This window comes from Falco cherrug, chromosome 5, assembly GCF_023634085.1.
Source record: "Falco cherrug isolate bFalChe1 chromosome 5, bFalChe1.pri, whole genome shotgun sequence".
Classification (NCBI taxonomy): domain Eukaryota; kingdom Metazoa; phylum Chordata; class Aves; order Falconiformes; family Falconidae; genus Falco; species Falco cherrug.
The window spans coordinates 83,286,135-83,313,069 of NC_073701.1; the positions used below are offsets into that span (position 1 = coordinate 83,286,135).

General features: G+C 36.2%; 1 protein-coding gene across 4 annotated transcripts in view; it reads right to left on the reverse strand.

Annotated features, from left to right (window-relative positions):
- Positions 1-1,237: 1,237 nt before the first annotated feature.
- IQUB (IQ motif and ubiquitin domain containing) overlaps positions 1,238-26,935 on the reverse strand; it is a 28,804-nt gene continuing 3,106 nt past the window's right edge. The window contains exons 1-12 of one of the 4 annotated variants that reach the window (XM_055711733.1): positions 26,631-26,840; positions 25,860-26,314; positions 24,514-24,675; positions 24,233-24,408; positions 23,837-23,992; positions 21,690-21,900; positions 17,576-17,751; positions 12,392-12,562; positions 10,809-10,985; positions 10,051-10,299; positions 6,849-7,034; positions 1,238-4,641 (exon numbers count right to left, since the gene is read on the reverse strand). In XM_055711733.1, coding sequence (XP_055567708.1) covers positions 4,474-4,641; positions 6,849-7,034; positions 10,051-10,299; positions 10,809-10,985; positions 12,392-12,562; positions 17,576-17,751; positions 21,690-21,900; positions 23,837-23,992; positions 24,233-24,408; positions 24,514-24,675; positions 25,860-26,280 — 2,253 coding nt within the window. In that variant the 5' untranslated portion in view covers positions 26,281-26,314; positions 26,631-26,840 and the 3' untranslated portion in view covers positions 1,238-4,473. Of the gene's footprint in view, positions 4,642-6,848; positions 7,035-10,050; positions 10,300-10,808; positions 10,986-12,391; positions 12,563-17,575; positions 17,752-21,689; positions 21,901-23,836; positions 23,993-24,232; positions 24,409-24,513; positions 24,676-25,859; positions 26,841-26,935 lie in introns of those variants that run through there. The other 3 variants (XM_055711731.1, XM_055711730.1, XM_055711734.1) reach the window with 3 other exon arrangements.

Sequence of the window (26,935 nt, forward strand, 5' to 3'; positions counted from 1 at the left end):
TGTATATTTTTTTAAATCCAACACATACTCAAAATACTGAAACTCAGGCTACTGTGAAATCATTATGAAACTGCAAGAAGAAAAAATACCCCTGTTACCATGTATCTCCACTTATCTGAAATAACTTTATTAAGCGAAGCTATAATATTGACATACCATGTATTTGCATTCTACTCCTACTCATTTCTCTGGATTTATACATGGTTTCTTTTACAATTGTATTCCTATCACATATCCTACATATTTCTTATCCTGTCAAGGCTGAAATATAGGACTCATAAAGAACTGAAGAGAAAAGACCAAGATGGTAGAGGCTTAATTTCTTTGGCTTATGAATCCTTTTCTTAAAAAAAAAAAAAAAAAATCTCAACTTCAGAATTCTACATTCTTGATGTAAAAAAAAAATTGAAAAAAAGCAAGTGTGAATGCCAGACTTGTGTGGGATGATGGTAAATTTAGGACTGTAAATCAGGTTAAAAGGGATGACTGTTGTAACAGGGACAATTTATAGTGCAAGATAAGGAAGAAGAACTATCTATAGATAGGTGATAAGTGCCATCCATTTTGCATGCAAATTTGATCCTTAAGCAATAGGTTTGGGAGCTAACATGGTACTACAGTAGCATATTAAAGAACCTCTTCCTCCAGCTCAAATAGACATTTAAATTTAAGTTCTTAAAAAAAATTAAAAAATAAAAAATCCAAGATTTGGATGGTTGTTGTTTTGTTAGTTTTTTTTAATCCCGATTACTATTAGTATCATTTCCTATCCAAAAAGTATTTTCCATGTGCCCAATACTGGTCAATAACTACTTTTCTACCTCACATATGTAATTTATAATAATTTATTATCACTTTTAACAAACATTTTATTACCTAAGAAGGGAATTAACGCTTTGTTCATTGCGACAACTTTTTGGGGCAAGGAGGTGGAGGGAGAAATTACTCTGAATTCTTCTTCTTTTGAGACAGAAATAGAGAAATTCACATCCTGGAAAAAGCATGGGCTTTCCTCTTGGGAGTGGGGAGGCAACATGTGTGTGCTTCTTTGCAAAATTAACATATTAACCGCTTGTGGATGTGGGAAGAAAGCCAGAACTCTTCCTTCTGGAAATAGATTACCAGTGGTATTGAAGGTGGGTAGAAGGCAAATTTTGCTTCATGTTTGAAGGGTCCTGCTCAAAAAAAAAAAAAAAAAAAAAAAAAAGAGTCCTGTGAGGTAAGCTGCAGGTGTTAACTGGCCATGTGTCTGTGCTAGTGCAGAAGGAGAAATACAAGCCATACAGACCAATTCCCTTTTCCTGGGTAGTAAGTATCTACATCTGGGAAAGAACTGAGGCAAACCCAGCGTTTATCACCAGTGTTTTAGGTGTGTGGGCTCCTCATGGGTCTCAACCTCTAAGCTACAATTGAAGAGACTCTATAAGCCTGTTCTTTTAGCCACTTTCAGAAACGAAGAGGCAAGGTTAGAATTTCACCTTACAGTCTATTCTTTGAAGAGGCACTGACACTTTGCAACCATTTGCTCTCCTTATCCTGGAAAGATTTAGGCTCCAAGTCAGAGGCTTTTTTACCAACAGATTCCAAAACCATCTTCTGAGTAACTCCCTGGAATTCAAGCAAAGATGATGAGCTGTGCTTTTAAAGAATTTACTCAGTTCTAATAGAAACTGGCAGATCTGACCCGTTATCTGAAGTTTTCTTCTCCTGATAAAATGCAGTGACTTCTCCTAGAAATACAGTACCTTTAATGACTGATCTTTTCAGTCAGCTTTTCCAGTATTCACCACTGTCTGATACAGAGAATGTTTTCATTCTTCATACTTGTCCAGTACCTTTTTTAATATCATTTGTAAGCTACACAAACAGGTGAAGCAACACAGTAACTATTAGAGAAAAGTTTTAAATTCATACTTTTTCAAAACATAATACAACTATAAACTCTATGCCCAAAACCGAGTAAAACCTAATTGATTTTATATTCAGTAATATCAACAAAACATTTATGATGTAGCAATTACAGAAAAGTAACATGAAGAATTTTAAACTGATTTCAATTATGCTAGATTTAAAAAAAAAATCTTATCCTATTTCTGAATTATGTTGGCTTTGCCCTAACAAAAGGATTCAATTATATATGCAAAATATTGAAAATATTTTTTCCATTTTTCAACAACTCTTTTTCATTGCATCATGTCCTCCGAAACATTCAATTTCTATATTTTTAACAGCCATTTTTGGACACTAACTTGAAGGAAGACATTAATTTTCACTTTATACAGCTTGTATTTTCTTTTGTGTACAGCCACGTCCCAAATATTAGTCAAGTATCCAATTCATCATAATTGCAACACAAATTTTTAACTATTTAGACAAGAGCTTTCACAGCATGATTAAACGGCACTGCCATTATCAGGGACTACCTTACAGACTTCTGTATCAACCAAAAAATTTGTGTGTGTGAGCATTTCTCTAGCAGACCAAAACACTAGTTTGATTGAGAATACTGAATGGAATATAGATTCTAGAACTCTGCAAGCATAAATCTGTAATACTGTGTCAAGTTTTGGGCCCCTCAGACCAAGGAAGGCGTTGATAAACTGAAGCAAGTTCAATGGAGGTCCACCAAGAAGCTCAGGGAGCAGAGGCACCTGACTCGTGAAGAGAGGCTGAGGGAACTGGGCTTGTGTAGCCTGGGGAAAAGAAAGCTTCAGAAAAAAATGTGAACATCTGGCTGCTAGAGGTTATGCATTCTCCATCCTTGAAGGTTTTCAAGACCTGAATGGTTAAGGCCTTGGGCAATTCAGTCTGACCTTATGGCTGACTGTGCTTTGAGTAGGAGGTGGATTTCTGACATCCCTTCAAACCAGTATTATTCTGTCATTCTGCACGTTCCTCCCTATGACAAGACAACCTGAATAGTGGAAGAGGCTGTGGAAATACTGGGGCCAGTTCTGTTCGGTATCTTTATCCATGGTCTGGACAAGGGGATCGAATGCACACTCAGTGAATTTATGGATGACACCAAGTTGGGGAGCGGGACACAAGTATCAATCTGCTGGAGGGCAGGAAAGCTCTGCAGAGAGATCTGGACAGGCTGGACTGATGGATTGAGGCCAATTGTATGAGGTTCAACAAGGCTCAGTGCCGGGTCCTGCACTTGGGTCACACCAACCCCACGCAGCGCTACAGGCTTGGGGCAGAGTGGCTGGAAAGTGCCTGGAGGAAAAGGACCTGGGGGTGCTGGTTGACAGCCGGCCGAACATGAGCCAGCAGGGTGCCCAGGTGGCCAAGAACAATAATTTTCTTCAAAAATCCTTTCACCACTCTGGAAGAAGACCAATCTTAGTAGCCATTCCTATCTTAAGGCTCAGATCCTGGAAAGCACAACAGTCAACCAGAACGCTTGTGCTGCAGTTCTACAATTAGTTCAGTACTGAATTAAAATACAGAATCTGAATTTAGTGGTAAAATCAGTGGAAAGACTCCACTGATGTTAGAATGTACTGCTCAGTCAAGTACTGGTCCTGTAGTTTGTGTTCTGTTGAGGGAATCAATCCAGTTTTCAGGTCTTTGCTGCAAAATATGTGCTTATTTCTGTTTGTAAATGCTACTGCTTTTTCCTAGACAGTTTTGTCAGAGAAAAAGGCTTTGTCCTGGGTCAAAATCCCATCTAGAATAGCGTTATCAAGCAGAACTTTGCAATGTTCTGTAGGACATCATTGAATGTACACCATATCATGTCTTTCTCTGTAACTATAATAAAACATAAACATAACTAAAGTTCACAGAGAGAATTGACCCCTACTTTAAAGCACCTCGAAAAATGAACATGCTCCAAACAGCCTGGATAGTGTATCTCAAATTATAAGCTTCATTCACAGTAATCTCAAGATCTTGGATACAATAATTAGATGGTGGCCATTCCCTTATGACCATCAAGATGAACGATAAAAAGTTAAGGTATTTTGCACAAATGTTTGCAAGGCAAATCAGCTATATTTGGAAGGGCGTATAAATTCTGTTGTTCCATTGCAAATTATGGTTCAAGAGGTTTTCAGCCTTATATGCTAAGACGAGAAAAATAAATTTAATACAATGTTTATAGTATTATTTTTCTGGTTAAAAGGTCACAAAGAATTAGCTAAATTCCCCCAACAGAAATATTACACTACAGATAGAATCTTACATGCAACACAGGCATACACAAAAAATTAGTCATTGCTTTAAAAAATATAGAATTTACAAAGTTCATTAACAATCTACTTTTTAAATAATGAGGTTACAAAGCATGAAATGCATTTACATTGACTGGTCAAGATCAAATTTTTTTATCCTCAGAAGTTTATTTTGATCTCTGTAATACAATTAAGGTATTGATGTAAAAGTACATTTCTTTAAGACCAGGAAATTGTATTGTATTAATCAATAATTCAATTAACTTCTCTAACTTCAGTTAACCTCACCTAAGAATTATGGTTTTGTACCAGTAGGAATAGATGTAGTCATAAAAAAATCATTTGCATTAGCCAGTTTGTCACTTCTATACAAAAATGATGCCATCGCTGGAATCTGAGCAAAGTAGTTTTTTGCCTGGATATGCTTATGTTTTATTCTGTGAATAAATGCTGCTTCATAAGCCTGAAAAGAAAAAAAAAATCCAAATCCCATTAAAGACAATTAAAATATCTAGCAATTTACATGTTGCTTCATATTTTACACAGTATAAATAGTGACCATTTAAATAAACTAAGCCAGATAATTTATTTGCATATGATACATAATGAAATACTTTGTAGTTCTATACTGCTACCTTATGGCTCAATAGTGAAAATTCCTAAACATTTATGGTGAAATATTAGTCACTTTTTAAAAACAGAAAAACTTCTGGCATTTTTTTATACATTCAAGATAAAACTTATTTCTTTCCAGGTAATAACATTTGCACTTACCTTTGAAAATCAAAAAAGCCAATGCTTAAATGTCAACATTTGCAAGGTGATGACTACAGGAAATTTTCTTCATAAGAATCGGTGACTATTTACAAATAATCACGGCAGCAAGCATTTTGCAGCATTTCAGTCAGGTTTTGCATTCAGTGGTGACATTTTCCTAAATTTCTAGTGATTTGTAACAGTTCAGATAATAAGTAACCAGAATATTTAGCTGAAAAAACCCTTTGCTATTGCTATAGTCATCATTATGAATAACTGCTTAAAGAAAGCGCTTGATGGGCTTTTTTTTGTTGTTGTTTCAGTGAATGAGAAACAATAATCCAACTTACGATATTCTAACTTTGCCTCATTTTCCTTATTTCACACTCTTTGTTTTTCAAAACAAAGCTTTGGCCATTACCAGTGAAGAAAGGTGACTCCTCGCTATAGCTGATCCACTTTTATTTTTGTAGCAAGAGCTAAATGAACATATTCTATGATCTTTAGGTAGGCTTGCATACCTTACTTGGTGCTAATATGGCCTAACTCCGACCTCCACTGAAGCTCTGGACTTAATCAAGTTAATGGCATCTCTTCAACTATGACATCTAGACTTACGAAGTCAAACCAGAGAAGTGCATAATCAGAATCTTTGCCTGCCATAATGCTAGCAGCATTTTTGGATGCAGAGAAGCATTGCTAGATTCAGGCTACTTGAACAATCTTGTTGACTGAAAGTGAGACAGAGAAGTCAATAAAGGAATTTCCAGCTTGAAACTGATTTTACCTTTTAAAGCTAATGCTCATATAAACATGTGTCTGCTTGAAGACACAAGTTGGGCGCGCACACACAAAAAAATCTAACGGATGGCAGAATTCTCTTTACTTTTAGAATTTCGTGACTGATATACTTCGTTCCCAAAGCAAACCTTTCACCAAGACAGCTACTCATTTGCTCTGTCAATTTAGTTATCACCTACTCTTAAGACTTCCAAAAACAAGGGCAATGTGCAACAGCTGAAGTTGCATTTGTGATGCACACATACTGTGTTAGAAATTTAATTAATACACTGAACAAAAGGACACTATACAACGACCTCAGATCACTACTTGCATAAATCAATAACCTAGAGGTGAAAAGCTTAATAATCCATTACTAACTGCAGGACAAACAAAGCTCACAGGATTCTTCCATGCCTTAGAAAACTATTTTACTATATGATGTCTAGTGAAGTGAAATATTTATCAGACTGCCATGTTTAGATACAGGATTTGGGGAGAGTGGTGTAAGAATACACAGTTTCAATGACGACCTCGACAAATTCTTAAGTTTTGTAACTCAGAACAGCAATTATGTTGTTATTGCTTAATTACAAACTATAAGATTACATTGTCAGGGGTACTTAGATGACATCTGTGTAAGAAAGTAAACTGAGATGAATTTGATGATGACAAATGGTGAAGTTCTAGGTAAAGCCATTCTGTTGTTTCCTGAGAAATGTATAGGGTCGGAAACAAATGAGGTCAGAATGTGCAAAAGTACAATTGTCATGGTATTCATCGCTAGTCTTCAGTAGGTTTTCCATCCAGGTCAGCTCTTGTCTGATCTCAGCAGAGGAAAGAGGACAGGCATGGCACTGTCCTCAGCAGGCAGCATAGATGAGGCCACTTAGCTTCTTGCATTTCAGGAGGGAGAATCAGGGCAGGACAGAGTTCAGGTACATGGATGCCAGCTGCCCTCTGGACTAGTGCCCGTTTTATTTAGTAGTAAAGATGCAATCATTTAAATAGTCACAATAGGCCAATTCAACATGGATGAATGTAAGGACCAAATTTCACCAAGCATCATTAGTCACAGGATTCTATTAAAACATAACATAAACATTGTAATAAATTATGCCCACCAAATTTTACCTTCTGAAGGTTACACAGCTTAAGATGTGCATCTGCCTCATCTTTAGTGAGAAGAATCGTGTTCCATGGAGACCACTCATGCTGCTTATCCCATCTGATCATAACCAAGTCACAGAGGTCACTGCGGGCACTGAGAGCTGACTGATAACCCCATATGTTCTCAATCATGTACTTCAGATCTTGATGCTGAGATGGAAAATGGGGTTAAGAAGGAAGAAACATGTTTAATTCTACAACAAAAGCACTGTAGCCATATAAGAATCCAAATAAAGCTTTGAGTAAATATTTTTTCTATGCATGTCAACGCATCACTTGGTTAAAGAACGTCTAGACATACACATTCTCTTTTTGTGTGGTGTGGCAATTAACCGCATTTTTCTTGTATCATCTCTAAAATATTACATCCTTACTTTGATTGTCTCTGCCAATGGCAATTTGCATCTTCCATTGACAGCCTGATTGCTTAACTGCTCTAACAAAGCTTCTTAAATTTAATGCTTTTCCTCATATAGTACGCCTAAGCCTGTTCAGACATTTTTTGTTAATAACAAAAATCCATCTCTATCATTACTGAGATGACTTTCCCATTTCATTCTTGGATTCAGAATTAATGTTATTCAATAAATGAGTTGTTTACACTACTAAACTGCTTACAGTTTACATATAATCAGAATAATCTGGTCTGGAAAACGTGGGAAATTAGGACAAGAAAAACTCCTGCCTGTGAGAGACCCCAAATCACTGCCTGCTTTGCTTTCTTTGCCTCACTGTGCTGTTGACATGTGGACTTTCAAATTTTAGAAATTTCAAATAACTACTGTATCTTCTAATAAGCCAGAAATTTGCAAGCAGACATCTTAGCAAGTACTACTATTTTTGTGCTAAGCTACACATCTCAGAAGTTACCAAAACTTGCAAAAATCCATACTAAGGCATATAAGAGTTTATGTAAAAGAGATCCATAAGCTGACTCTTCCTTTTTCCTGGATAACAATTATAATTTTTTTGCCTGAAAAGTAGGCAAAAGCTTGTTCCAGGTTATACTTCTCAGGTCATGGGGAAGACTGTGATTTAAGAAACTTCTCCCAGACTTTCCAAAGGTAGGCATGCACTTTGCTGTGAAATTGTACAGTTAATTAATTTTAAATTATGCTCCCTCCCACCCCCCCATTTGCTCTGTGTTCACAAGGAACAGAAACAGCCTTCAAGTATTGTCATCTGGCAGGCTAGGAGCAAGTATCATTAGATGCTCAGCAGGTGAGACTGAGAAACAAGGGCAGGCGGCAAACCAACAGAGGAGTTAAGTGCATTTGTAACTTAAAATGAAAACAGCATTGCATTAGGATGTTGTTCATCAAGAAAAATCAAAGCCATAGCATGTACCATCGATTCTAAGGAGCATGGCACAGTTAAACCCCCCTGAAAGAATGAAAGGCAGCCTCAGGACTCAACATATTTGCTGAACTAGTTCATTTTTAGATGAAAAAGGTTTTTAGCTGCAATAAGAGGAACTTACTGGAGCTACCATAACTCTCAGCAACTGCTTTTTGCCTTTTAAACCTTAGCAGCACTCACATAGGTGGTCAACCCAAACACAGTTAGAATCGGTATGCAAGAGATCTAAAGAACAACCTTTTAATCTTATCACAAAAGTCTTGCATCTATCCACAGACAGTACAAACAGAGCCAGTAATGGAACTGCACTGGGCAATCAATGAAGCTGTCACAGCTGCTGCAAAAGACTTAGTTGTGCCCAGGTTATTTCTAGATGCCTCAGAGCTGTATTCTGGATATAAAGCACAGAAAGGGACAGACAGTTGTTGCGAGGGGAAGGGGAAAAAAGCAAGTTGCTCAGAAAAAAATTAGTAAGTTAAGGAAGTGTTAGGAAAAAAGCCAAGGAAGTTAGTCATTTAAAATATAAATCTCTGTTGTTTAGATATTTACAACTCTAAAGAAAAGAAGTTAATTTGGATGAAAATGACACAGTGTCTAGAGATGTTGCAGTGGTACAACCACAAACAGAACTGCAGATGAGGGCTTTTGATGTAATCAGCTAAGAAGCAGTCATGTTTCAGTGCATCAAAGGCCACCAGCTATCACAAATTATGTAATGGGACTGAGGTCCATATTAAGATAAACAAAGTTAGACACAGACAAAAAACTTTTCAGCTTAAGTGAAAACCAGTATGGATGAACATCATCTACAAAATCTAGGTTCTTTGATAGTATGTCTTAACGCAAGCATGGTAATTAACAAATTCCAGTCTTCCTTTTAGCAGGTCCCATTGGCAAAGTGCTAAAACACAGAGTGGCTAAAAATGGTTTAAAAACTATTCTATGAGTGTTGATGCTTTAGAGATTTTTGTTACTAAATCTCAGAAAGTTCAAATAAATTTCTGCTGTTCAATATTTTCAATGAATAACACTTTGCAATTACCTCATATTTAAAACTTTCCCAGTGGATACTGGATGTCAAATTCTTTTGTTGACAAAATAAGCAATAACAACCAAAAGAGAGAATTTGCTGAACACAGAGGCAAGAAGTTGTTTTAACTAAGTTTTCCAGTGATGAATATTAAGAAACATTAGCTACTTAGTAATATTGTGGAAGATTACAGCTGATCATTGATAATGGTAAAAAATTTAGAAAATTAAAATATGTAATGAATCCCTCTCCTAAGAAATACAAAACATCAAACTTCCAACTATACAGATATTCTACTGACATAGAACAGGAATGTCAAAACCTCAGTTGCTTTAATTTTTTTCCCTTCTGAGAACACAAAACAGTTTAGTTGTACTGCTAAAACAGTCCAAATAATGGGACTCAAAATGCTTTATGTGTTGAACCATATTATAGTTACAAAACCATTATTGTTTCTTTACAGATGATTCTAGTATCTTTAAGCAACAGGACTGCCATAGCAGAACCAGAAGGAAAATTTGTATCATCTGATTCTTTGATCTGTCAGCTAGACTTCTACCTTCTTTTAATGTACAGCTTGTAACCACTTCTGAGTACAGCTATACTTCAAGGCTTCAGTGCTGCTTCTTTATGGTATTGAATGTCCCATATCACAGGAAGAAGTATTTGTAGCTTTTAGCCTATTTCTCAACCTGTCATCAACATAGACAAATTCAAGGAAAAACTATAGTCAAAGGCATTGTTTTCCATTATTAGAAATGCTCTTTCAGACAGTACCTGAACTAAGAAAACAATTTTAGCATCATCCTGATAATCAGCTTCAGACTTCCTGAGATTTTCTAGTATAACTTTGTACTTCAAAACCGCTTCTCGTCGCCGTGTCTCATTATCAAGCTTGCAACATAAGCGACATCTGCCAGTGGTGTGGGAATTAGCAGGAACAGGAAACTCAGTAGTTGGCAAGTAATTTTCACAACGACGACAGAATGTAACATTTTTATAAAGCTTTAAGGGATCAGGTGGAACCTAAAAGATTTTTTTTAAAAAAAGTTAATCTACCACAAAGTATCTTTGTATTACTTGTGTGTCACCCAAAGTCTGTGAGAATACCTTTTACATATATTCATGCAAATATTCCAATATGTAAAAGCTAGTAATATTTATTTTTAAATACCCAATAAGCATTGTTTTTCTAAAAACAAAAGACCAAAAGTCATTGTATTTTCTTACTGTACTTGTTAAAAACAGTTCTATAAATCAGAAAATTAATTTTTAAGCTATATGAAGATCCAAGACACCATGCTCCAGTGCTCTTGCAGGTGCTTTTACGCATGCAGATGGTTAGCCATTCTGGAAAGATGACAACACTGAGAAAACAGAAACTACTTCTTCTGCATTTAATTTTTCATATGGAAATCCTCCAGCAATTCCACAGCAAAACGTAAAATAAAAAAGCTTTCATTGTTTTCCATTCCTTTTCTCCGCCATCCTTAGTTTGATGGCCACTACATCAGCCTGCAAAATAGGAATAATACCTTAAGTACCCTAGCAACTTCAGGGTTAAACTTTGGAGTTTTAATATACTGAAGAAATAATGTACAAATTCTTTTCCTCAGTCCTTCTAAGTTGCATTCTTTCACCTCTCGCAGCATAAGATCAACTTCCCTGTCAATTAATTCCACTATTTCCTGTGTTAATTTACATTCATGTTCCTGAAAGAAAACACAAAGGCAAACAAACTCAACAATAAGGAAGCAAACAAACAAAATAATTCTAATGCAGATATGAAAGTGAACTGTGGATACTATGCCAATCATCATTCATACCTCTGTATGTTCACATGAGCTCATGTTCATAGAAGAATCCCTTAGTGTCTTAGGAAAACAATCTCTAAGAAAACTAATGTAAAGAACTACAAAACCGAGAATGCTTACAGATTCTGCTTTGAGGGGCCTTTATATATACCAAAGCTGTGAGGAAATGTAATCCTGGAGGCATTAAAAAATGCTAAGCGCAGGCTTAAGCAAAATTTTCAGTCTCCAAAAGGCCCAAGAAATATCTCCCTAAGAAGCTTCCTTTGGGTATGTGATAGGAGGTTTAATGTATTTACACAGTAAAGGGTTAAAAAACCCCAACAAAACAAAACACAACAAACAAAAAATCTCACCACACAAAAGGCATGGGGGACTTGAGATTGCTTGGAAATTAGTCATTTCGATATTTCAAAAGCTTAGCACGAGATTCTCCAGAGACAGATAAGAAGTGAACGAGTTCAATGTTTTCTCACCTAAAATAGAGTGTTAATTTACAGAAATCCTAGGTTTTGTTCACTACACCAATATTAACTTGTATTAAGCCAGGCAGGAGATCATAAACCAGCAGTGCTCCCGATGCTATACTGGCTTTAGATCACATTCTGGTACGACCCAACAGCAAGATGTTCATTTTCATAAGACCAGGAAGCAGCATTCTGTTCTGGTTTGACAACAACATCATCTTGAAAGCACCTTGAAACTCACATTATTCTTTTTGTATGTCAGTAAATAAATAAAACCAATATGAAAGACTAAAGGAAATATAACCAGCTCCTAATTCACTGGGAACACTGGCAGCAGCAGAGGGGGTGGGGAGCGAGAGGCAAAGATAAAAAAAACCCCACAGTATTTGCCACTCATAAAACTCATAACCCAAACAGACAGAGAAATAAGGTTCTAAACAGACATGTCAAAGAACTGAGGAAAAACTAGTAATAGTCACTTACATCTCTGCCATGGTTTTCATCAAGTTGTTATAAACATTAAGCTAAACTTTGTATTAAACGTGTATTATGTACTAATATACAAATATATATATATATATCTGAAACCGTGGGGTTAAAATCCTAACACAACTTGAAAAATATGCACATCACAAAGTGAAATAAGAATTTAAGAGTATATTGAGAATGTAAATTACACTCTCATACCAGGTGGTACACTAGGTTTTCTCTTGCTGCCAGCTGATCATCCTGGCACCTGTCTGCCAAGAGAATCATTGCTTATGTGTCAACATAATTAAGTGACTGTATCTTTGGGAAGTACAGCTTCAAGCTAAACATAAATACAAAAATAAAACGTACCTTCACTGTACATCTGAGTGTTAACAGCACATCTACTCTCTCATCTTTTGGGATGTCATTCATCCTAATGCTGCAGTAGATTTCCAATAGTTCTCTGGCACGGAGTGTGTCCTGTGTATCCATTTCAGTGGTTTTTCCATCATATGCTTTCCATCTCTTAGGTTGTGCACACTTCAGAAAAAAAAATTGTATAACTCAGCTATTATAACCTGATCACCAGCTGAACAAGAGCATTATGTTACATCCAAGTTTCACCAGAGCAAATAGGGACTTAACATTACGCTTGACTAATACAAAGGGCTGATTGTATTGTCAGTATTTAGGCAGTACCTCTTCCGCCACAGCAAGTATTCAATTGCACGTTTTGTTTAAAGTTGCAGGTCATGAAAATCTTGACTTACAGTATATTGAAAGTAAATAATATTCTCCTACAGCGACATCCTCTACTCCTTTAAAGCAAATTTACTGACAGTAGTGTTAGAACACATTTGCTCTGTATTTCATCTTACAGTCATAAATCCCTCGAAACTATCAGTAAAAATCAATGGGACTGTTGACTGTAAAGATTGCAAATTTAAGCCCTCAGATTCTACTGCAGTACAAAATGTCTCCAGGGAATCGCTCTATTTATGCTAGCTATACAGATGGACAGGAGGCATAGGCTTTGTTAAAGCTGACTAAGGCAAAGTATGAGTTTCCAGCTTATTGGGTACTTTACCTAGCTGCTGCTTTGCTAACTTAACCACATACCATATGCCTACTACTTCAATTGTCTCTCTGAGCATCTTTAACTTCTATAAACAGTGAGAAGTTACACGCTGTCGGCTGTCCCATTTGGTTTGAAAAGTCCAGCCGTTCTCCTCTTTCGTGAGGATGGGGTTTGGTTGCAGACTACACTGTCACATAGGGAGGGAGGTATCCAAATCCAATAGAAATGTGGTATTCAAAACCCCATCATTACCTAATTCCACTCCCTTTCCTTAATTTGGACAGCTGTTTGGAACATCATTCTGAGAATTAATTATTCTCTTTCACTGTATTTGGAACCTGAGTGTTCATAAACACTTGTGAGCTTCACTTTGCAGTCTCAGTGCGAGTTAACTTCTGCAACGTTTCATGTAGCATTCACACATGTAGTAGTTTTCTGGATATAACCCCAGCATTGACATAATCATTATTTTGACCAAATATACAGGTTTGCCATGGTGATAAGTCATAAAAATACCAAGAGTATTAGATAGAACAGATATGATTAGTCACCGCCACAATCAAAATAGAGATTTCCTCAATTTTAAAATAAATAAATTCTAAAGTTAGGTAAGCAAAAGAAAGACAAAATAATTGAAAAAAGGATTTAACACTGAATAACTGACATTTACTTATATTATCAGTGGGGGTAGAACTCTAATTAAAGGAGATATTGTTAATCAGAAGTCACAATTTAGAGCTAAAACTGGTTAAGAAATGCAACAGCAAAACCAGACATCAGTAAAAAATAAAACTCTTAATTCCTTAGTGAAATCTTTGAACTTCTGCAAAACTAGAAAGAGGCAATTTTCTCTGTCCTAAAAAGAGAGCATTCTACTGTAGCTTCATGACTTCGTTTTACTCTTTGTACAGTACTAGAAATTCTAAAAAAACCCAACCCAACAAAACAAAACAAAACAACCCAAGCAAACTAACACCCCCATTCTCCTTACCCTGGGGGGGAAAAAAACAAAAAAAAGAAAAAGAAAAGAAAAAAAAAGTAAAAAAAAAACCCACACAAAACCCCCCCACCAACTTAGAAACTATCATGCTGTAATTCCTTTGTATGGCAGACTGGCAAAAATCACTGGTTTCCACAAAGTATTTAATTCAGTACCTACATTTGATCCTCTTCAGCCAAATATAAGAAGACAGAAAGGTCATTTGCTTATGCTAGGGAGAGTTAATGGGCAGAGTTTAACCTTGGAAATGGTTATTAAAACTAGGTTCTTCTGATAAAATTGCAACAACCCATATATGAGCTAGCATATATTAGCTGCAAATGACCCTTAACACAGACCAACTATATCATGATAATGTCTAAATTATCAAAACTTCTGTAACTTCTTACTATCTCATCATAACTGGTTATTATATAAAATATGATAATTTAAGAGAAAAAAAATAACGCAGCTTTTTACTGGGGAAAAAAAGAAATACAGTACAGAGGTCTCATCAATATGAAGATTTCCAATATTTCAGAAAGAGTTACAAGCTCTCTGATTTCAGGACTGTTTTCATGTATTCAAGATTGCTGCAAGAAAACTAAAACTTTCAGATTTTTTGCCAGCTTTTTCTTGTCTTTTAGACTGCTGGCAGTGCTGCAGAATTTTGAATAAACCTGTTATCTCTATTACTTCAGAGAACAAGACTACTTTAACTGCACTCTGCTTGCCAATGCATGAAAACAGAAAAAAGCGCCTGAGGAGAGAAACATATCACCACAGATACAGAGAGAAAAAGGTAAGTAAAAAAAAAAAAAAAATCAATAAGATGTATGCAGAAATAGCACAAAGCATAAAAGGTATGAACTGAGCGATAGTTAAAATTTACATAAGTTACTTTAAAAATATATGATTGCTGTATAAAAGCTTAATCAGGTACTTCCTCTTCAAAATACAAATGCTGAAGAAGAATTAGCTCAGCATAAAAAAGAATCCCCTAGAATGTAGTGCACACACAACCAGTAGCAACCATTGTAAAAGTGCACATGCATGACAAAGTACATGCTTAAAGTAGCAAAGAAAGGAACAAAGGTTTCCATGGAGAAACAAGTTTCATATCTCATTGGCTATTACAGCAAAGTGAAATGCTTGCAGTCATCAGATATGAAAGGTGTTACCTGAATATTAACTGGCAAATTTCCAGATTAACACCATCAGCTCAAAGTTTAAGAAGTAACTGAATAATGTATAATCTAGCATTCCAACAATAAATCTCATACTAACACAGTGTTTAAATTGCACTGTTACAGTCATAACACCCATCAATTTAATTTTGAGATTTCCAAAAGTATTTTTATTTCTTTTATTTTTTAAGAAATGCAGAAATTGTTACTTTCTTTACCTCTGAGTTAGGCTGTTATCTACGGCAAAATTTTAGAACACTCAAAACCCTATAGCTGACATGATAAAAACCCATGAAAATAAAAAGTTGCTGTAGTTCAGAAACTCACTAGATTTCCATATTAAAAAGAAACCAGTCTCTTTAATGAAAAAATAATTTAAAGATTTAAAATCTGAATAAATAAATTAGTAGTAAATGCTTCAGAAACACATCCACTGTTTGAAAAGAGAAAATATCTCGTCTCTTGTGTCTCCTGAATCTCCAAACATCAATTGTCACTAAGAATTCTGGTACTGAAGAACATTTTGCTTCTGATTCCTAGATGTAAGAAAACTGTACAACTTGTGACAATATATACAGGAAATAATCTATATAGGGTAGCACATTGGAAAGCAGTCCTTAAAGGGAAAAGAGAGACTCAGTTAAAAGAGAAATATATTTGCTTTGACTGCTCCAGGCTTCTTTTTCTGAGAAGATAACAGAAAAGATTGTAAATAGTAGAAGCAAATGTTTAACATAGAAATGATTCAAGGTTTTGATACCATTCCTATTTATATTTAGTTTTGGCCTTTTTTGCACTCTTGAAAGCAGCAACAGAGACCACAATCATATCACAGCAATAAACTTGGTAACAATTCCACCAACATTTCAGATAAGTAATTTGTTCATAATCCAGAAAGGTGATAGATTTTATGAAATCACTTTTTATGGTCCAGTTCCTGTACCTCAATAATAAAAAAGAATGAAAAAAAGTTTCTTTTGGACAGAACTGCCATTTTTACTTTTGAGCATGAAATAGTCAAAATAAAATAAAAAAACCCCAAACAATTAGATAGGAAAAAAAGCCTTATTTCTGTTGCAGTATTTATTTTCATAATTTTGTCACATACTACAAAAACCAGCCAGAAAATAAACTACTTTTTTTTTTTTTTTTTTTTTTTCTGAATGGATGGACTGATGTCTACCTAAAAAGGCTTTTTTAAAAATTTTACATTAAGGTGACATTTAATCTAATGTCATTCTAAATGACCTTTGTATATGAATGAATTCTCATCTTTGTTTTATAGACGAAAGCCCGAAGAACACTTGCATTAAATTTCATCCCCAAGACTATACAAGAATAAAATCTCAAGTGAAAAGTCTAATGCAACTGAAACTAGTGAATCAACAATTGAGTTCAATACAAGATTTAGTCAAATCTCTTCTGGGTTTCTATCCTGAACGTGAAAGCAAAATAAATGCTTTCTTTAAAGACAGACACATGATGACGAGAGGCCTGTGCTCGATGGGGAAATAAGTGACAAATCTAGTTCCTGAAGGATAACATTTCTGAGGAACTAAGGAAGGTGGAAAAAAATGAAACAATTAATCCATTCTGCAGGGTTAAAGTTTAATTTTACAAATACATGCTTAAATGTTTGCATTTAAGTTTAAATACAACAGTAAACTTTTCACTATAGAAAAACAATGAACAGACCATACCAGAGGGAAGATCACTTAGTCATTAGTTTTGATTAATGAAACTATTTTTGAAAGAGAAGCTAATAGGCAGATTTTTAAAGTTTCAAAAACAGATGCGAAAAGAGCATCATTTCACGCATGACTGCCTACACCACTGTAATGCACACAATATAAAATATAGAATGGTATGCAATATCATGATGCTTTATAACCTCAAATTAACCATTCTGAATTGTTAGAATCTGAGCCTTTAATGCTGTTCACAGTGCCATCAGAATCTTCTTTACAAAGAATCATTACATAATACAAAATTTATTCACTCAGTGCTATTATTTTATATTATATATACACACGTGAGTTTCACCATAGACACAGGTAGTTAACAGTCTTAATGATGCACTGTTAGTCCTTAAATCGGTCACAGAGCTAAGATATTTTTAGCTTGGAAAAAGAAATTTACCGAGGTGTTTTAACATGAACAACTAGATAATTTGGATATTTGTAACATTAGCATTCACATGATTAACTGTTAAAACTACAAAGGTTACTTTTGGCAGGTAGTTGGCAAATGTCTTTTCTGTTCCTGTACTTTGTTATTCTATATGTTCAGCCTAAAATTATATCACTGACCTTATCCAGGAACTGTAGTATTGCTTTTTGTTGATTCTCCTTATCTGCATTTAGTTTGTGTCTCCCAACGGAAGCAATCATCTGTGCCTCTTGTTCCAGAAGTCCACAAAGAGCTGCTTTTCTTTCAGCTCCAGTAAGAGTTCTGTTAATCCGTTCGGTCTCCTCCTGCCTCCATACTACAGACACAAATATTTGGGGTAATTTTTACAAGATATTTTCCAGTGAAACTTCTGCTTTCATATTTAAAAAATAATCTAATTAATTTTCAATATTCATTAAAAGCCAGTTTCTGTGTTAGGGAATTTATTGTTACACATATTTTCAATACACACAAGATAGCCCAGAATTTAACGTAAATTACACAGATGTTCTGTGAGAGTATGTGTGTGTACATCAATTCCAACCTGCCAATTTGCACTCCAAACTCAAAGATGGGTTAGGATAAAAAGGATCTCTATGCGAGAAAAAAAATTTTGCTCCTGTGGAAATGTGTGATGATATTTCTTCATGATTTTGCATCTGAACTAACCATTTGAGACTCAAACAGCTCCAAAAGGTATGAGCAATACGAACTTTTTAAGTAATTGCTCATCAAAGTCACAAGAAAAGACACCATGGAGATTTTCTCAACAGATTAAGAACAGCATCTTACTGTGGTACCACTGGTACTCAGTACTGAGATTACTGCTTCTCCCTGCATAAGTGAGTAAAATCTAAAGAAACTTGAAACCCTCCAAAACTGCGATAAAACTTGACTGAGTCACATTTAGCACTCTGGGTTTTACACTGAGTATTTCAGTGGTTATCACCTTTTGCTATCTAAGGTAGATGGATGCACATTAATAATTAGACAGTCATTGTTCTACTCTCCCCTTTCCTCCTCCTCAACAGAACCCTTCAAGTGGAAGGAAGCAGCACGTGAACCACAGGGTGGTAATGGCTGCAGCATGTGAATCAGTACACGCTGTATAAGAATCTGACTCTTACAGTCAAACCACAGTACTTGTTGCACTTATAAATTCGACTACCTAATGACAGAAACATGCAGATGTATCCACATGTGTCTATCATAGTTTAGTTTGTAGTACCAATTTCTTGACTGTAACTGCTGACACACAGACTACATGCCTTTACAGAAACCTGTTAGTAAAATCAAATTGTGTTTACTGAATAATGTTTTCCTTTGCATACACTGTAACAATTCTTGGCTTCTCTGAAGAGTGTATTCCATTTCAAATACCTTAGAAGTTTTGCAAGGAGTTTTATAAGACCCACAATTTCAAAATTCCTGAATAACATCTCAAAATGTTGTTATTGTTCCAGAAGTTATACAAAAGCTAAACCCAGTGTTAAAGAAAACAATCCAATATGTAATGCACACTTACTGGAAAAGCCTATAACATCCTGTATCAGGCAAGATTAGAGGCAGGAGGAAGGATTATTTTCTGCCTGTGGCTTCCTTATCTACGATACCTTATGTTTTCCATTTTAATATATTTCAATTAATTTCCTTAAGGCTCTCCAAGATTTGGTATTAATATGACAGCTGACAAGTTCTGAGTTCCCACAGATACATTTCTAAATAAAGCCATTTCAGCAAACAAGAGCCCTGTATAGAATTTATTTACATGAAGCTTTATGTGCCTGAAGGGGGCAGCAACTTCCAAGGTAGAGCTAATAAATACAGTAAGTAAAATGAAGCAGCTGTCAGTTATCGTCAATACTCACCTCCTGATTCACCATATACAGGCAACCAAGTTAAAAATTCCTCTTGGATTATCTGTTCTACAGGCAGACATTTGACTCATCATCAAATTTTTATTTGTTTTTATAAAACACAGTAGCTCATACTTTTCAAATAAATAATGAATGGCTCCATATGCTGACACACTGGATATATAGATACATTTAATTTGCACCATATTGTCAAAGGGTAAATTTTTGTACCAACAGGAATTGCTTGTACTGGCTAACCCTGTAATAGTATCCCCCTGTTGTGATCACCAGCAATAACCTTCACAGATCTCTGGAGGACAATAGTCTCATTCTATTACTGTCACAATGATTTAGCTTGTGTAGACTGTTGACACTATAAGAATGTAAAAGTAGTTTCAGAAGCAGGTAGAAAAAAAAACTTCCTAGAACCACTAAGCTCTATTAAAATAAAGAGCATGACTGCAAGTCTCCATGTAGAGAAGCAACTAGTCAACACTGGTAAACAAAAACAAAAGATTGATACCAGACCATTATCTTTAACAAAATGTTAAAAAGATATTTCAAACACTGGAGTTCGTTCTGTTCCATTTATGAAGTGGCACATGCTTTCTCTGGTTGCCTAAATATTAAATTCTTGAAAATGCATAGCTGAAAGTTTTATTATTTGTGAATTCAATTACATTGTTAGGAAAAAGCGACACTGATATAATCATAGGTTTTAAATCTGAAAATACTGGGAATATCCGCAATCATTCACAACTTTAACTCAGCTTTGTTGTTTCTATTGCAAATAAGACTCTTCACACTTAAAAAAAAGCGGATCATACATTTGATAGCATATTAGCTAGGAAGTGGTTTTCTAAAGAACACATTGCAGGAAGTCAGATACCAAATAGTAGCACTTGTAATAAGTGGAGAGGAAAAAAATTATTATTTAGGTACCTTGGCGTTCGATTACCTAAAAACACCTTTAAAATGGCTTGATTCTTGTGAAATGAAAAGCTAACCACCTATGAAGAAGAAGGGGGTGCGGGGGAAACAATCCCTAACAAACCACAAATCTCACGAAGATACCATTCCCAAAATTCTAAAGTTTAAGACCAGTAATAATTTTTACATTTGTTACAAACAGTGATATTTCTAAGTCATTTATACATTCAGACAAAGTGATTTGTTCAATGTCACACAAAGTATGACAGTATTAGAAGATTAGCGTGTAACTTGGGAATTTTTGAATCATGATCCTAAACTCTATGAATAATACATGCCACCAAATTTATGCTCAGTTTACCATGGAAGAAAGAGCTGAGATGGTTAAAGGGCAGTCAGGTGGCTTTGCAATAACGCAGGTAACGCATTTAGGTCAGTTCTGCTCTAGAGAAAACAATGTCCAAACTGCTGAAGAGTTATACCATAAGCAAGCACTGTAGCCTAGATAACACGTGAGTTGTTATAAGTCACAATGCAAGCAGCTTGCTTAAAAGGACACATTTTATAAAGAACACTTGCAGTTTCATTATATGCTGGTACAAGTCCACTGTTTTCTATTGCTCTTACTTTTCCAAATGGACATACTCTAGGTTTTCATTCCACTTGCAACATTACCCTCCTGTAAGGTTTTATGTCAATTATCTGCAGTATTCACCTTACTTTTCCATGAAATTTTTGTGGTGCTTGCCTGTATTAGACATCATCCACTCCAACAGGAGTAAGTCTTTCAGGACGTCCTGTAGGACTCCTAACAGATTTTTTTTAAATTTTGGCAAGACAGTTTTGTGAAACATGGAATAAATTAGAAGAAAAAGCATCAGCAGAAGAAGACTAGGACAAAAGGAATAACCTCAGTCATATACTGTAGAATTCTGGGCAAAAATTTAATCCATTATAAAAAATGTCTATATCGAATGACAAATGATGGATCTTAATACTAATTTCTTCTTGACATTATTTTTAGTGTCTTAAATGTAGAGCAAAAAGGTTAAAGTAACTCTGATCCAAAAAAACAGTTCCCGTTCCTCTAGCTGACCTTAACATTAGAGATGAACAAAACCAGAGAATAATAGAACTGCCAAAAAGCACTGTTCTACAAGCTGATAATTTCCTAGAAAGGTGCACTGGTTTTGGCATAGTAGCTTCTATGGTGCTGTACTTTGGAGCTGATAACACAGGAATGGTTTAGTTATTGCTGAACAGTGCTTACACGGTGTCAAGGCCTTTTTTCTGCTTCTAGTAATATATGACAGTCAAATAATTCTTTAAAAATGAAAGAAATTCCACTGTAAATAAAACTAAAAAAATCAAGGAAATATCTATAGAAACACATTCAAAAACCTAACTTTTTTTAAACAAACGGTACCATTTGGCTGATTTGAGAGTATCCCTTTAAGAAAAAACTTACATTCTAAATCATGGTATAGTAGCTCAAAGTCTTCTTTTGTTTTAGGATTCAGTCTTCGCTCCTGCTCCCTTCTCAGCCTTTCTTCTTTCTTTTTTTTTTTCCGTATCTCTTCTTGTGCCTCCCATGCCAGTCTTAACCTCTTCTCTTCCCTCAGATTTTGTACTATATTTATAGCATGCCAACGACGGAAATATGTCTGTATTACTATTACCTATATGTGTAACAATAATAAGAATCATGAATTTAAAGCAAAACAGCATAGTATTTTGTTCTTAACTGGGTTTTTTTTGCTATCTACTTCACTATACTTTCTAAGATTTGTCTTGTACTCAAGATAATTTAAAAGTTACAAAAACAATCATCTACTATAAGTCTAAACACCAGTTATTTACTTACTTAGGTAACTGCAGGAGTTTAACCAGTGAGTATGGTGGAGGAACTAAGTTCAAGTAATGATGTTAAAGTATAAATTGCAATTACAAAATCCATTTTTTCTGTTTCAAATCTCCCCTTAAAAACATCTTTTGCCATGTATTGGTTTTATTCTTTTCAGCTTTGTAGGCAGAAGGCCTCATCTCACTATCAATTTACACAGTGTCTAGATTGGGAATTTAGACATATATCTGCAAAATTTATTTTAAATGTCTAGATACAAAGATAAACACATACACACAAAATCAACTGCATTTTACCTGTAAACAAATAATGAAAGTGAAGTTACCAATGCTGTTATGACAGAACTTTAAAAAGGCAATTAAAAAAATCCACCTTCCAAAGCTGTGGCTATTAAAGACTAGGGAAATGCTTACAGCATGCTAACGGAGGATAACGCATAAGCCTGAGCTTCTGCCAGCTGATTTAGCACTTGTACCACAAGCAGTTGGGCTAGGTCAATACTGATAAACATTGTTCAGCGTTGAAGGCTATCAAGCACAAACCCACAGTAATACAGTTATATCATCTCTAGAGATATCTTAACCTAACATTTCGCTTCAATATGTCTTCAGCTAGTATCTTGATACAGAACTACACTGCATTGTGCAAATCCATCAGTTTGTACCAACAGCAAGCCGATGTCTCTCTACTGTGAGTTATAGATTACCTACAGATACATTACAAATTTCAGTAAGTGGCACTAATGATCACAGTAAAACATAACGGTAGTCCTGAGGGAACAGTTAACTATTTGGGTTCCACTTCCACAAGATGCTTATTGCTGTCAGCTGATGCTAACTAATTAAGAAGTTCCTACAGAAAGCTTCTACCCAGAAGATTTCAAAGCTTCTTGCCAACCACATCAATACAATTGTTCTGCTTAGACGCTTGGGGAATCAACTGTTTCTCCACTTAGATTCAGGCTTTCTATTTTAAGCAATCATACTAGTAACTAGAGCATTTACAAAGCAGTGCCCTGCTTAACATGATGTTGGGCATACTTATGTTAGATATGCAGTCACCAAATATGTAGTTTTCAAAAATCAGTTTGGAATGCCTAAATGGCATTCTTTGCACAATGAATATATAGAATCTGTCATTGGAATCAACTGGACAAAGCAACTCAGCACACCAGAAAACCCCATAGACCCACCACATGCATTTGAACAGCCAGGTTCTACCTCAATGCCAAAGAAGGTAACTTGAACACAATCTGAAACGGATCCATTTGCCAAAGGAAACCTACCAAGTCTGTCAAAACAAACAAACAAAAACAACCCCAGAAAACACAAAACCCAAAAGCCAAATGCAGATCTTATAAATCCTAACCCAATACTCCACCCATTGAAGGCCATACATTCAGCATATAGCTTAGGTCCTTCCAAAGAGATTGTGAAAATGCCATAAAGGACAAGACTGTTTTAATCCCTAATGCTCTATATGGAAGCTTAACTGTCACTGTAAGATAGAAAACAATAAATTCAGAATTCTTAATATTTAAGAAGTTGCAAGGTGGACTCAAATGTCACTAAAAACACAGAGCAAACACACACTTCCCCCATAACTAAAAGATCACAAAATGTGACGATTAAGCAGACGTTTTGCAGTTCACTTTTAAAGTCACTGTTCAAACAATTTGAATGCTCATTAAATATCCAGAAAACCTTTGTAATACTTCGCTTTACAGATAATTTCAAAAGATAAGAACTTACTGCTTCAAGTCTACGTTTATGGTATTCTTCTGCTGTAAGATACTTTCTAGGACTTATTAGTCTGTCAGTCACGTTTGACACATACAGGCCAACTTTAGTCATCTGTGTTGATGTTGTATTTTTTGTCTGTTGTGGTCTATTTTTTTCAAAAACCGTCTGGGGAAAAAATGCATTTCAGATTTTAACAAAATAAACAAGAGATTTTTTTCCTCTTTAAGTAAGTGGCAAAATTAGCTATTTGTAACAAAAATCACAAGACTCACAATATTCATCCACTAAATACTTTCTATTGCACACTTCTGATCTACTTCCTCATTCCTATTGGAAATAATTGTGTCAACATTCTGTTCTATTTGGCAAAACTAACATTCTGAAAAGACATTACAAAGCCATTACCTGTGTTTCCCTACAAAATAACTGAATTCCTTTGTCAGGTCGTTTTTTGGGTATTGTCTGTGATCCTGCATTGTGAAATTCCACTCCTGTTATCCTGTTCTTAAATCCACCCAGAAATGGTTTATGATAGGTAGGTCTTTCAATTTTTACAATTACATCTCGGAACGAATCAGTGTCTGTTAAAATGAAAGTTCCAAGATAGAAATATTTTTTCTGTTAGTAACAGATTGAGATTAGAGCACAATTCCATATGTAGATACACATGTAAAAACAGCATTTACCTGTTTGTACTCTGACAGTCAAGGCATCGGGCATGTGGTAATCCTGTTGAACTGCTTTCCCAGGAAAACATTCCTGATCAAGATATAACTGCTCAGACAGGATAGTTTCATCAAAGTTAGCCCTAGTCCTCCTAAGAGTTTCATTATCCTCAATCATGTTTCCTAAAAATAAAACCAAAAGGAATTCTCAATAAATTTCTCAAAACAAACTAATAAATAACTATTTCAAGTTTACCCTGAGATAATTTTATCGAAACACTGCAACACAGAATAATCATACATTTTTGAGCTGGAAAGACAGCCTACTTGAAAGCTGAAAGAGTATTATCATACTTCATATGAAGAGTTATCTAATGTTATACCGTCACCACATAAAGTCATTCATATTACAATTTTTTAAAAAATTACAGGAAGGAAATGTATTTATTTGCAAATACGTAAGTTTAAATCAAAGTTACCCATTTACACAGCAAACTTTATTGAAAAATCTTATCTAAACCTGCTCCAGTTTAGACCTGATCTAAGCATATGATGGCTGAATCACTGTTGTCTTTCACACAGTACTTGACATTGTGGTGTTTATTTAAAGACTATTTTCTGAACCAGTTTATTTAACTCGAAGCTCCAGAAATTACTTCTTTTTGATTTAAAGGTAAGATGTCTGGCTTTGGCACAGTGCTCTTCCAAGGCTGCAATCGCCAGATTCTCAGACTGACAGCATCTGAATGCAGGCCAGCCAAGAGCAAAGCAGGCAGCAGGCCCATACTCCAAAGGGTCGCTCACTGCACTCACCTGCTCAACAGTGTGCTACCTTCCACTGTGAAGACCTAAGAAAACAGGGCACTGAACTGGGGAAAAAAGTAACACAGGACACCCAGAATGCAGAGGAACAAGTGCTGGAAATGATGGACTGTTTTGGGGACTTCAGGGAGAAAGGCATGGATAACGAAAAGGTCACAGGTAAGTTACAGGGAAATCTGGAGCAGGTAAAATAGTAAGGTGACTTCCATGATCTAGTCGAAACTGCAGTAGCCTAGGTACTCATTGAATTATGCACTGCTGTTTTGCAAATGTGCGTACAAAACACGTATACATACTTGCAGCACATGTTTCTGGATATGAAGATGACTATAAAATGCCAATTTAGTCTATAAATTGCTACCGCAATTTGAGATAAAGAATACATTCCTCGCCTTTTCAAGCATGTTTTATATGAGACCTTAAAAAGTCACTTCAAGGCCAGAAACCAGCAAACATGACCAGAACGAGGGTGCGGAGGGTGTAAGGAAAAAAAAAAAATCATCTCTTTAAAGCCCTAATGCTCAACATTTTAATAACTTCTTTACCTGTTACTGCCCCACTTGCCGTATTTGCTGATAGTACTGAGTTCTGGGATGTTTGTTCTTCCCCTTCTGAATGTCTTACTTCAGGTAAAGTAGAGTAATTCTCACAGGTGACCGAAGATGTGCTCTCAGATGATGTGCTGAACGGGGCACCTGCCTCAAATACATCTTGCTTGCTATTTCCGATCACTTCTTGATTGCCTAGTCCTTCTCCAGGTTGTTCCCAGTGTGCTAAACTTGACTGCTCCTGTTCCTCCAAAACTGACTGCTCCGGAGGGGACTTCTGCTCGCAGCCCCCCTCCGACCATACAGCACCTGGGGCCCCACTCCTGGCTGCTCCTCGTTGTGAGGATGCAGACAGTTCCTCTGTTCCCGACTTTTCCCTTATAACAACGTCAAAGCACCTATCCGACGTATCTTCCATTTTCTGAAGTATCAGTCGCAGGTTTTTAACCTTTCTGCAAGAACAATTGCAGTATCTACTTAAAACTGTGTACTAGCACGTTTCTGCTACCAAACACATGGGTGACAATACCCTGAAAACCTTTCCCTGTATCTACTCCCAAACAGCCTACTTAGAGCAGCATGGGGTCTTTGCTTACACCAAACACAAAGCACTTAATGTCTTCTCAATGGTGTTTAGCCAACATGATACACTCTAGCATTGCTAGCAGGTAGTCAGCATAATTCTTTCTTTATGTATATATATATAGAGAGATTTATCTCCATTTATAACAAGGATTTACAGAGCAGTATCACCCAGAGACAGCACACCTTTAAGGTTTTCCGTGCTGCCGCTGCACTGACAAGGGCTGGAAGAATCCAAATCCCATGTCCGCGACAGAACCCAAGAGCAAAGGGGAGGCAGCCCTTGGCCCAGCGCACGGGTAGGGCTCCCCGCCGCGCCCCGCACCCCGGCCCAGCCCCCGTTACTCTCCTCCCGCCGGGCCTGCGACGCGGGCGGCTCTCCCTGGCGGCCGCTTCCGGCGCGCCGCGGTAGCTATGGCAACCGGGACCGGGCGGCAGCGCCCCGAGCATGCGCACTGGGGAGGGGGGCGGGGCGGCAGGCGGTGCGCCCC